This window comes from Candida theae (assembly GCF_024610275.1).
Source record: "Candida theae strain CBS 12239 chromosome Unknown scaffold3, whole genome shotgun sequence".
Taxonomy (NCBI): domain Eukaryota; kingdom Fungi; phylum Ascomycota; class Pichiomycetes; order Serinales; family Debaryomycetaceae; genus Lodderomyces; species Lodderomyces theae.
The window spans coordinates 68,077-80,224 of record NW_026261437.1 but is presented as its reverse complement, the minus strand read 5'-3'; the positions used below and the strand labels follow the sequence as shown (position 1 = coordinate 80,224).

Genomic DNA, 12,148 nt, shown 5'->3' with positions numbered 1-12,148 from the left:
TAGCTCTTAGACGGTTAGTTTTGGTCAATTTGATTCATTTTTGGCCCAAAACTTGCGCAAATAATTGATTAAAGTGATTGAGTTGTATAATTTTAGTTTCAAATCATCAATGCAATACGGCTTTGCTTAGGCATTTGCTTTCTGAGGGTGAGGTAGTTTGCAATAATCAAAGGTTAATAATGTTCTGGTCTGACATGGTGAATAATGTAGACTCTCTTTATGTAACTGCAAAAGTAACAGCACCACTCCTTTGTTTGCTTTTACCGACTGACCATTACTAGTCTCTGTTACAACTCAAACAAGCAATTTACAAATCATGTCTTGAGATGGCATTATGTAAAAAAATTTCACTCTGCCAAAAAAAAATATTATCAGTTTGATTTCCTAATTTGGATTTCGCACCCAGCGAATTTTTTTTTTATTTTTTGTGTAAACTCTTACGCGGCGCACGCATACAAAATTGGTTACCACTAAGTTCATAGTTACTCTCCTTTGGAACAGGCCTTAACTCAAAAGGTAAAAGAGCCAGCACTTAACCTGCAGCATTGCTTAATTAAAGATGTTGAAGAACAAGAACAACAACCAAGCTGTGAGAACTGAGAGAATATTGATGCTTGCTACTGGAAATGTTATATAAACTGATGAAAATGAAGCCAACTCTTCAAAGTGGAACGCAGTTCTTCAACACAAGCTTACACACAATTTAATACCCATACAAGTCCAACACGAAATTACCATTACTTTTCACCCCAGTCTCTCCTTATTTCAACACTCCATAATTCCAACTTTAGTCTATCATTAGTATACCACCTACCATAGTCGTTCCTTTACAAAAATACCCAAAAATAATACAACATGAAGTTCAACAGTTTTCTTGCAGGCTTAACATCACTTTCCTTATTTGCACACACAATTGCAGCTCCAGCAAAGAGAGATAATTCCGGTGGTGGTGATGATGACGATGTTGTTGTTGTGACTCTCCAAACAACTGTGCTGGACATACACACTAATACCCATATTGTCAATGCCCCAACATCAACATACACCAACTACATTGTCAGTGCAAGTACCAAAACTGTGACCCATTACACTGCAACCGTTACATCTACAATCTGGGGTACAGCACACACATACACCACAGTTGCCACCACTCCTATTTCAGCTGCTGACGTTTCGCCGATCAGTGAAAATGAAGTTCAATCAGCCACTGTACAACAGCAACAAGCACAAGCACAAGCACTGACGAGCTCAACACCGACTGCAGGGACAACAGGTGCACAACAAAATACAGCCAAGCCTCCTTCATCATCGTCATCTACAGTACAAACCATTGCTGGTGCTACTACTGGTGCTAGCGCTGGTGCTGCTGGTGCTGCATCATCGCCATCTTCGTCGTCTTCCTCCTCCGTTGCAACTTCTGCTGCTCCAGGAGCTGGATCGTCAACCCAATTGGTCAAGCCTTCCAGTGCTCAATTGGTTCCCGAGACGTCTGCAGATTCTCTGTCTGACGGCCCAACAATCACTGCTACTGCTATCCCAAGTAGCACAGATTCATGGATCATTGAGAATGTGACCACTGTTACTTCAAGTGGTGTTTGCTACATAAACTACGATTATTACTATGACGACGAAACTGATGCCGAGGAAACGGTGACGCTGACTTCGACTTCGTACACCACTGTTACTCTCAGCTAATCGTGAGAGGCGTTGCAAGTTCAGATTCTTTTTTTCTTTCTTCGTGTAGTTTAGTAACTAGATTCGGTTTAATTTTTTTGGAATTGTACAAACTTTCAGCTATTTGCAACTTTGTAGTTTGTAGTACGATGTATAGATATTGGACGACGCAAGGTCTCCTAAGTGCTAGACTGTGCCCACTCAGAGCTATCTTCAGAGCAGCTGAGTAAAAGTAGAAGGCCCATACGTGCTGGCACACAGCATAATAGATAGGGAATGGCGGTGAATAGCCTGAATATGCCTCGAGCAATTGCATCATACTGTGTTTGTAGCCCTAAAGTGTTATTCTTGATTATCTGCACGTGACTAAGAAAAAAACAAAAGTTAGTGCTCACTTTCAACAATAGTTTAGAGAGCGAAAAATCCTATTAGTGAGAAAAAAAAACATCAACATCTTTTCAGTATTACCTTTATCAATATCAAGACAAGATGGGTATGTTCAACTAGCGTATAATATTGAGGTCATCCAACAGAGGTCAACATGTGGCGATAGAAGGTTAACTTTTTACCCGGAAGATCCCAGAATAGAACATTGCTGTGGAGTAAATGCAAGATATCAATTAATATTGCAAGTGGCACTAGAGAGAGAAGATGATACACGTTAGAGGGAAAAGAGGGCCATGACGGCCATGAGGGCCAAATGCGTACTACGAGAGCATAACTCACCCATCGAAAGACAAACATTATTGAACTCGTTTTTGACCCGGGGTAAATGGCACCTCATTTCACAACACCAGTTTGATACTAACCATGTATACTCTTTTAGTGAACGTTCCAAAAACCAGAAGAACCTACTGTAAAGGTAAAGAATGTCGTAAACACACCCAACACAAGGTCACCCAATACAAAGCTGGTAAAGCCTCATTGTTTGCCCAAGGTAAGAGAAGATATGACAGGAAACAAAAGGGTTACGGTGGTCAAACCAAGCCAGTTTTCCACAAAAAGGCCAAGACCACCAAGAAGGTTGTGTTGAGATTGGAATGTGTTGTCTGCAAGACCAAGGCTCAATTGGCTTTGAAGAGATGTAAGCATTTCGAATTGGGTGGTGACAAGAAACAAAAAGGTCAAGCTTTGCAATTCTAAGGTTGTGTTGCAGATTGTTTGTTACATGTGTTTAAATACTTCAATAAAATAAACGTTAATGTAAAAATATTGAGACGGCTTAGTTGACAGAGAAGAAATCGCAATATGTACCGTTGTAGAGGAAGATGAATGTAAGTGGTGGATGGATCTTAAAGTCGTTTCGTAACGTGGCATACTCCGAGTAGGTCGTACGAGCTGGGGCGAGAAAGAGGGCGAGAAAAACTTTGAGTACTCGCGCGGTGTGGGGGGGGGGGATTCAAGGGTGAGGGAAGGTGTTGGTGCGGTAGGTAATTTTTTTTTTTTTTTGTTCCGCCAACACCGTGAGAGCGTTTCACGTCAGACAGAAGAGAAGGAAATGAATTTTATTTTATTTTTTTTTTGTATTGGAAAGACGAGAGAAATAACTTATGCGAGAAGACCAAGAGATAATCAAAACAAAAGGAGGGCGGAGAGCGAGTCCATTTATTTTCTTCCTTTCCCCCCTTCCCCTTTAAGTGTGAGACGAGAATTTCAAGATCTTTTTTTTTTTTGATCCAAAACGTTCGGACCTGTAATCACAACACTCGAAATACCTGGTGCTTGGAGTAATCACATCATATTAGCTTACGACGGCTTTAAAGGAAACTATATCTGGCGTCATTTGAATTAGTATACATACACTACATCGTTTTTACAAAAGTACCATTTAGCATGAACTTTGATCAATTGACAGATGAACAAAAGCAGCAGCTTTACCTACAGCATTTGCAGCAGCAACAACAGCAGCAACAACAGCACTATACAAATCAACTTCAACTGTCACAAGGACAACACTATCAGCTGCTAAACCAAGGGCATCCAGGACAGGGTGATGATAGTTTCATGGATGAAGATACAGTGGAGTTGGTAGAGGAAGTACCTGTTCAGCTAGAGGACCAATCACCGATTAGGGGTCAGCAGCAACTACATAACCATCAACAACAACAACAACAGCAGCAGCAGCAGGGGTATTTGAATGCGTTGCCACCACAAATGAACACCATGTCATCGCCTCGTTTCGCACAACTGGACAAATTTGAGCAAGGTTTTTCATCGCACTCGGGGCACAATGGCAAGGGGATTCAGTTCAGTTCAATAGATTCGATGAATTATCAACCTCCAGTGAATAACTTTACCCAGCTCAATAATGTGTCCAATACAAACTTGTCGGAAATCAGTAACGGCAATCAGTCGTCAACATTGAATTTGACTAGCTCACCTGAGTTGAATTCGCCTCCGGAAACCCCCGTTACTTCGTCTACTTGGTCACAACAGGGACAAGCTCCACAACCGTCGCAGCTGCCACCTAAACGGGCACCTCAGGCTTTGCAATCGCCAATGAAGGCAATGCCTCCTCAACAGCAACAGCAACAGCAACAGCAGGAACAATCGACAACCAGTTTTACTCCTCCCTCCTCTGGTGGTCGAGATTTAAACCCATCCACCAATCAAAGTTTGGCATATGTTCATTTCAATAGACAGCCACACCTTTTGCCCAGTGAGATACAAGATCGAGGCAAGGCTGTAAAGTTAAAGATGGAAAATTTCTATACAATGGCAGTGAATCATGCCATTGAAAGGAACCAAAGACGAATGCAAATGGAGCAAAAATTGATTGAAGAAGGAGCAGGAGTCTCTGAAGAGCGGAAAAATCGCCACATTCAAAACTATAGCAAAAAAGAAAAGCAGTTTTTACGGTTGAGAAGAACCAAATTGTGTTTGGAAGATTTTGAAACGATTAAAGTGATTGGTAAGGGGGCTTTTGGTGAAGTAAGATTGGTTCAAAAGAGAGACAATGGTCATATCTATGCCATGAAGACGTTGTTGAAGTCGGAAATGTACAAGAAGGATCAATTGGCGCATGTGCGTGCTGAAAGAGATGTGTTGGCCAATAGTGATTCTCCATGGGTTGTTTCGTTATTCTATTCATTTCAAGATTCTCAATATCTTTATTTGATTATGGAGTATTTACCAGGTGGTGATTTGATGACGATGTTGATTAGATGGCAAATTTTCACCGAAGATATCACGAGATTCTATATGGCTGAATGTGTGTTGGCATTGGAAGCTATTCACAAGTTGGGTTTTATTCATCGTGATATCAAACCAGATAATATCTTGATTGATAGACGTGGACATATTAAACTAAGTGATTTTGGATTGTCTACTGGGTTCCACAAGACTCATGATTCAAACTACTACAAGAAGTTGTTGGAGGAGAATCCTAGCCAGCCGCCATTACCGGCAAATCATTTGACAAGTAATAGTAATGGACGTAATTCAATGATGGTGGATGCTATACATTTGACCATGTCCAATAGACAACAGATGCAGACATGGAGAAAATCACGAAGATTGATGGCGTATTCCACAGTTGGTACCCCGGACTATATTGCTCCTGAAATTTTTGTACATCAGGGATATGGACAAGAATGTGATTGGTGGTCATTGGGGGCAATTATGTTTGAATGTTTAGTAGGATGGCCACCATTCTGTGCCGAGACTCCGCATGAAACGTATCGTAAAATCATCAATTGGCAAGAAACGTTGCAAATACCAGATGACGTGCACTTATCTCCCGAGGCGGAAGATTTGATTAAACGGTTGTGTACATCAGCTGAGCAAAGATTGGGTCGATATGGAGGAGCAGATGAGATAAAGCAGCACCCTTTTTTCCGAGGTGTTGATTGGGATAGTATACGCAAAGTTGATGCACCATTTATTCCCAAGTTGAGATCGATCACTGATACGAGATTTTTCCCTACTGATGAGTTGGAAAATGTGCCTGACAATCCAATCTTGACCAAAGCAATGGAACAACGGGAGTTGGATGCCAAGAATGGTGGAAGAAAGAATCCAAAGGAGGATTTGCCATTTATTGGATATACTTATTCAAGGTTTGATTATTTGACAAGGAAAAATGCGTTATAGAGAGGAGAGAGAGAGAGAGAGAGAGAGAGAGAGAGTATGCGTGTGGAGGAAGATATATATATATATATATATATATAGTTTGTATTACATAAAATCAATCAAAGACTGTGCAAATTGATTGTAGGAAAAAAATAAAAAAAAAAAAATATAGGAGACGATTCTCAGTCATTGTGAATACATTACAATTGATGAAAAGAACTTTCCACAAGTTGGAAGTTAGCCGTACGACAGAATAGTTCATAACCCCAGACCCCCTTTACAAGGTCCAAATATATAAACAATGATAACTAGTGCAAATTCTAGACGGTCCCCCCTCTCCTTTAAAGTTGTTATTGTATTCGATCTTTCGGCAGTAAAAATAATTCGGATATTTGCAAGTGTAGTAAAATATTGCCGATTCTTCCGCCAAATTAATAATACAAAACCTAAAACACAAAAATAGAGCTTGACAAAAGTTACATCTGCAACAACACAAAACCAAAAACAAAATTGAAGGAGACTACTAGATGCACCAACCATAAAAACAATTTAAAAGTAGACTCTCTATTTACTTTCATTAGAAGAAATACAATAGAACATGTGGGATTTAAATTTTTTTTTTTTATTTTTTTGAAAATCTTTTGTTTATTAGTTTGTAGTTGACAACAACACTAGCGGAATTCCGAACTCACTTGAGTGAAGAATTTACCTGAGTCCTATTACTGCCATGAGGAAGAGAACATGGAAAAACATTGAAAAGATTGTATGAAGCAGGAAGCGCAAGGGTGTGAATTGTTTTATATTTGATGTGAAACCAGCAAAACCAGCAAAACCAGTAAAACTGCCAGCAAGTGGAGCTTGGGGGGGTTCTGGCCCCTGATAAAATACTGAACGCTCAGACTCGACTACAACATAAGTAGTATTCTGTATTTTGCCTCCTTGCATTGTCAAAGTTAGCCACGAACCCACTGGCAATTGCTAATTTTAATTTTAAAAAAGATGTTGCTGTTCTCAATAGCTATTGTATTGTATATATACATTGGAGAAGCTCGATATGAGGGAGTACAATAGGATTGCGCGACAGAAAATATTACAATGCAAGGTCCATTATTTGGATAAACTTGCAGCAAACATTTCGTGTAAATCGTATGATGTTTGGCTGTAAAGAGAGAGAGAGAGAGAGAGAGAGAGACTATGGTTGTAATGCTTATCGGATTAACCACATCAAGTGATGTTTCTGATAATCTCATGGAATTGAATTATAATATCATATGATGACGTAGTTGTATGTGTATGTGTATGTGTATTCGGAGTTTGACGAGCAAATTTTTTTTTATTTCCGTAAAAACTCGGTCGAAAGAAAAAGCAAAAGCAAAATTAATCTCTTCTATGTTTTCTTGTTTTTTTTTAACACAGTTTACAAAAAAGAAGAAATGAAAAAATAGACACATTTTACTTTTGTAACTCTTTCTTTTGAATAACTGTGTGTTGGAAACATATTCTAGAATGCGAGTAACCTTTGATTACGTTTGCAGAAACAGAAACACAGTAATTTGAATCGAGCGGAAAGAAAGATGGGAATGGAAGAGGGGGGAGATGGAGATGGTGTTGGTGTTGGTGTTTGTGTTGGTGTTGGTAAGTCAATTGTGATGGAAGACAATGACAAATGTGTCCTCTTTACTGTCTCCCATATGGTTTCGAAAGCGGAGTTTATTGTAAAGATTGGAAGCAACTCTAATCTTGACAATGGTTCTATGTCCTCCTTATTCTTCTTGGGGAATCTGGTTTCTCGGCAGCACCATATAAACCTTCTGGAGTAGCCAAAATAGCTTAAATCAAATTGCGCTTGTAGGTTAGAGAAAGAATCTGTATGACCTGAAAGACCAAGAGATTTAGGGTGGCCTTTAATCTGGTTTATGGCGATATCAGTTCCTTTGCTTTTTGCTTAAAATGGTGACTACTGTACTTCGATGGAGTTCCGTCAGTTAAGAAGATACTTTTAACTTTCTTACGCATGGAAAAACTTATACCCTTTGCTTCTTTTTTTTATTATTATTATTCTTCTTCTTCTGCTCATTTCGATTCAATTCCAGGAGGATATTTGCGTTACTCTCTTTGTCTTTTACTGCGACCAACTGCTTCTGTTGCAGATTCAGAATAAAAACAGGTGACCAATGTGCTCAGTCTGTTGCTAAATTGAGCTGTTATTCCATTTGAGAGTAAAGGAGTGTTGTTAATTATAGATGCCGAGGTAAACACTTTTGTATATATATTATCTCTTCCATATAGATATATACATATGTATACAATTTATGTATGTAATGTATGTTATTACCTCTAATTAGTAATTGGGATGTTTGTGTTAATTGCTTATAATTGTTTTATTTCATTCCTTTATATTTTTCTTTTTTTTTAATGCCGAAGAAAATAAAAATAAAAGAAAGTATTACAAAAAGGAATTAAGAAAGAAATGTATGACTATGGATGACATTGTAAAAAGTATTGTTAATCAGTTAATCAGTCAATTAGTCAGTCAATTAGTTCAGAGTGTAAAAGTGAGAGTGAAAAAGTATAAATAGAAGAAATATCCGCACTTTTCATCCTTTTCAAATCAGCATTTGGTTGCAAAGTTACATATATATATATATACTCAATCATTTTTCAGTTTAAAAAATACACATCCTAAACAGTTTATATTGTTAACAAGGAGAAGATAGAAACCCACCCAAACTAGACAGCCAGAGGGTTCCCCCCATTTTAATAGACTTCTAACAAACCCCACCTGTTCTTGTTAAAATCTGCCCTGGTATCGAAAAATTCTGGCAACACAAATAAAATTGGATTTCCATCATACACCACGTTTATTTATTAAGCTCGAGCTGATATACATACAGTACCTGATATTAAGTGAACAATGAAGACCGTCTCCACACTACTATTGCTTTTCGCTGCTACTGCTTCCATAGCAATGGATATGGACTCAGACAGCGAAAGAGGACATGAAGAGGTACACGGTGGTGCCATTGTTTCATTGACAAATAGCAACAAGCCAGTCACGACTGCCCCTACCACCGAATCGAGTGGCACTACAGCTTCACTAGAACCAACGCCTCATGTTATGAAGCATCAGCAGGGTTTGCCAATCTTGCAAACTCATTTATTACCAGAAGAACGCGCCTTTTGGGAAAATTACAACACAACCACTTATTTCAACATACCTTCGAAACATCGTCCTGCCTTGTATATCCATATTGTGTTGGGGCTATTCTCCATTTTTGTAACGTATCCAATTGCTTTAATTTTCAACAATTTGGGTTTAACAAAGACATACCTCACCACCTTGTTTATACATTCTGTAACTATGGTCTTGTCGATGCTCAACTACACCATTTTCATCAACTCGGTTCCAGATATTTACCCTGGTAATGCTTACAATTCAATGATTGGTATCTTATTTGTTACAACAATTTTACAGTTTGTTTTTGCCTTGATTACTAGCATTACTCCAAAGTTTGCCTCAAGTGGATCCTCATCTTCTTCAGCTTCTGCCTGCGCTAGTGGATTATCCAACACCGCAACCACGACAACCGCTACAACCACAGCAGCAGCAGCAAATGGAGGCTCATACTTTACTCTCCATTCTCCACCAATTGGCTGCTCTGACTCGGAAGAAGATGCTGATGAACAACTGCTGATTGAATCAGCTCCATTAAACTATGAAAAAGTATTTACTCCACAAACAAGATTGCAAAAGTTCAAGACTTTGGTTGCAGAGAGCAAGTTCCATTACATCTTCAACATTGTGTTTAACTTGTTACACTGGGGCCATTTCTTTTACTACTTGGTCTTAGTTCCCACTGGAGTTGCCACATTCTGTCTTTACGGCCAAGGCAAGACAGTTTTCAACTTGTTAGCTCATTTCATCAAAGGAGGGGTGTTTTTCAGTTATGGAATTCTCACATTGGCAAGGTACTGTGGTGCATTCACCACCAAAGGATGGGCTTGGAATCATAAATTTGTAACTTCGAGAATGGGCAATACTCATAATTTCTGGACAAGATTCCAAAACAAGGGTCTTTGGACAATGGAGATGATTGAGAGTTCTTTGATTTTGTTTTACGGATCTACCAATATCTTTTTGGAACATTTATCCAATGCTGGTCAAGAATGGTCAGCAAAAGATTTGCAACATGTGTCAATTGCGTTTATTTTCATTGGATGTGGATTGTGTGGGGTTATTACCGAGATGAAGTTGCAAGAGTGGCGATTTGAACAGGCATTAGCCGATTTTAGAAAGTTATCCTCCAATGGACATTCAGAAAGTGAGCAAGAGACTGCTGCGGCGATGATTGATGCTCAAGATGTCGTTAAAGCTAGTCCTGGTTACAGTCCAAATCCATTCCCCATCATCACCATCTATTGGACAGGTGTTTTAATGTCACAGCACAAACAAGCCTCACAATTATCGACTGACATCCATGTTCAATGGGGTAATATGTTTGTCATTGGTTGTGCATTCCGATTCTTCACCTATATTCTTTTCTTGTTGCATGCCAGCAAACCAAAGGATTTGACCAAGCCCAGTCGGCCAATTACCGAATTGGTTGTTGCTTTTGGTTTGTTATGTGGTGGTTTAATCTTTATGGAGTCTACTGATCCTGTTGTTTTATCATTTGAATACTATGGATTCACGGGAATGTTTACTTTGAATTTATCCTTGGGGTTCACTACTTTGTTTATGAGTTGGGTGATGGTGCTTTTTGCAGTCAAGGATTGGCTCAAGAGTAAAGTAGCACCAAAAGAAGTGGTGTAGAGAAATGCAGAGAGTGATGCTTGAACTGAAGCAGTAACGCGGTGCTTCCCGCTCCCCTTCGCCTTCGCCTTGCCCTTTCCGCAAAAAGTGTTTCTGCTATTTATTTATTTGATTGATTTTATTCCAATGTTAGGCGTTTTTACACATTTGTTTTACAACGTTTGGTACAATCTGCGGTTTTTTAATATTTTGCTTGAATTCTGTTGGAGCTTTTAGCCAAACCCCCCTCCCCCCCCTCCCCCTTCCCCTAATACTAATTATACTTAATATATTCTATATCGTTATTTTATTTAATGTCAAACTGAACTGAATTCAGATCTTGTAACCGTGTCTTGTCAATAAAATGGAGGTTCTCTTTACTTAAGTTGTAGTGCATACGCAATAAGCGCTACACTTGAATCACAAGTGGGGGTCAGGGCATAAACAAAAACATTGTTTCATAAGATACCCCACACCCGACGCGTCTCCAATTCTACAGAAATTGCAAAATTGTAATTCAAGAGACAATGGAAGTTGGTTGCTAACCCATTAGGAGCAGATTATCTGAAACCGTTTCAAAGAAAAACTGTTTGACTTTGTTTGAATAAAAAAATAATCATATCTATGACTATAAAGACCACACACTACTATTCAACTTGTGAATTTGTGATACGTAAATATATATCCGTTACTTTGTTGGTTCTGTTTTGATTGTTATTTGTTTAGGGACTCCTTCAACTTTAACGTGATTGAAAGTCACCTGTTTCGGATGGATGAAAAATTTGGTCAACCTCCTCTCCACAACGCAACAATAATTGGAATAAAAAAAAAAAAAAAATTTTTGTAAAAAGACTTGAAACATTTGAAATTCATCAAGTATGTGTATATGTTTCTCATATTCTGAAATCCTAAATGTTTCTCCAATACACTCCCCTATCTCTCTCTCTCTTTCATAATCCTTGAGTTTCCTCTCTCCCTCTATCTCACACACACTCTCTCTCTCACAATACAACACACTTTTTCGACTTCTTTATAACCGGAGGTTCCAAAGCAGCAACAATCGCCTCATCAAAAACAGTCTTCAATCCCCTTTGCGTCAAGGCAGAACACTCAACATACTTCACCGCTCTCAACTCCTTAGCCAACTTCTCCCCTTGCTCAAGTGTGATTGGCGACAACTTCTGTCTCTGCAATCTTTGTAAAATAACATCATCATTCCGCAAATCCGTCTGAGTACCAACAATCAAACACGGAACTCCAGGACAGTGGTGATGTACTTCAGGAAACCATTTCTCCTTGACGTTTTCAAACGATGCTGGCGCAATGACTGAAAAACAAACAAGAAATACATCGGTTGAAGGGTACGACAATGGTCTTAACCTGTCGTAATCTTCTTGTCCGGCAGTATCGAAAAGACCCAACGTGAAGGGCTCATCACCAATCATTACCGTCACCGCGTAATTGTCAAATACAGTGGGGACGTAATCGGCGGGGAATTTGCTCGTGGTGTATGAAATCAATAAACATGTCTTTCCGACGGCACCATCACCGACAACAACACATTTTATGGTCTGCATGGCTGTGATAAAATAGAAAGAACTTTTGAAGTTG

The 12,148-nt window shown here is 39.0% G+C and overlaps 5 protein-coding genes across 5 annotated transcripts; 4 read left to right on the top strand and 1 right to left on the bottom strand. All coding sequences in view use genetic code 12, as the record gives it.

Moving 5' to 3' along the window:
• Positions 1 to 855: 855 nt before the first annotated feature.
• Positions 856 to 1,695, top strand: FGR41 (Fgr41p; the record flags this gene model as incomplete). The annotated part of the gene is made up of 1 exon (XM_051752123.1): positions 856 to 1,695. One exon carries the CDS (start codon positions 856 to 858, stop codon positions 1,693 to 1,695), a length of 840 nt encoding a protein of 279 aa, XP_051608602.1.
• Positions 1,696 to 2,163: 468 nt separating this feature from the next.
• RPL42 (60S ribosomal protein eL42) lies at positions 2,164 to 2,817 on the top strand (the record flags this gene model as incomplete). Its single annotated transcript, XM_051752122.1, has 2 exons — positions 2,164 to 2,167; positions 2,501 to 2,817. The coding sequence occupies 2 exons, from the start codon at positions 2,164 to 2,166 to the stop codon at positions 2,815 to 2,817; spliced, it is 321 nt and encodes a 106-aa protein (XP_051608601.1).
• A 690-nt stretch (positions 2,818 to 3,507) lies between these two features.
• On the top strand, positions 3,508 to 5,766 carry CBK1 (serine/threonine protein kinase; the record flags this gene model as incomplete). The annotated part of the gene is made up of 1 exon (XM_051752121.1): positions 3,508 to 5,766. One exon carries the CDS (start codon positions 3,508 to 3,510, stop codon positions 5,764 to 5,766), a length of 2,259 nt encoding a protein of 752 aa, XP_051608600.1.
• Positions 5,767 to 8,659: 2,893 nt separating this feature from the next.
• Positions 8,660 to 10,558, top strand: KGF57_002772 (uncharacterized protein; the record flags this gene model as incomplete). The annotated part of the gene is made up of 1 exon (XM_051752120.1): positions 8,660 to 10,558. One exon carries the CDS (start codon positions 8,660 to 8,662, stop codon positions 10,556 to 10,558), a length of 1,899 nt encoding a protein of 632 aa, XP_051608599.1.
• A 980-nt stretch (positions 10,559 to 11,538) lies between these two features.
• CDC42 (Rho family GTPase) lies at positions 11,539 to 12,114 on the bottom strand (the record flags this gene model as incomplete). Its single annotated transcript, XM_051752119.1, has 1 exon — positions 11,539 to 12,114. The coding sequence occupies one exon, from the start codon at positions 12,112 to 12,114 to the stop codon at positions 11,539 to 11,541; it is 576 nt and encodes a 191-aa protein (XP_051608598.1).
• Between the last annotated feature and the right edge of the window lie 34 nt (positions 12,115 to 12,148).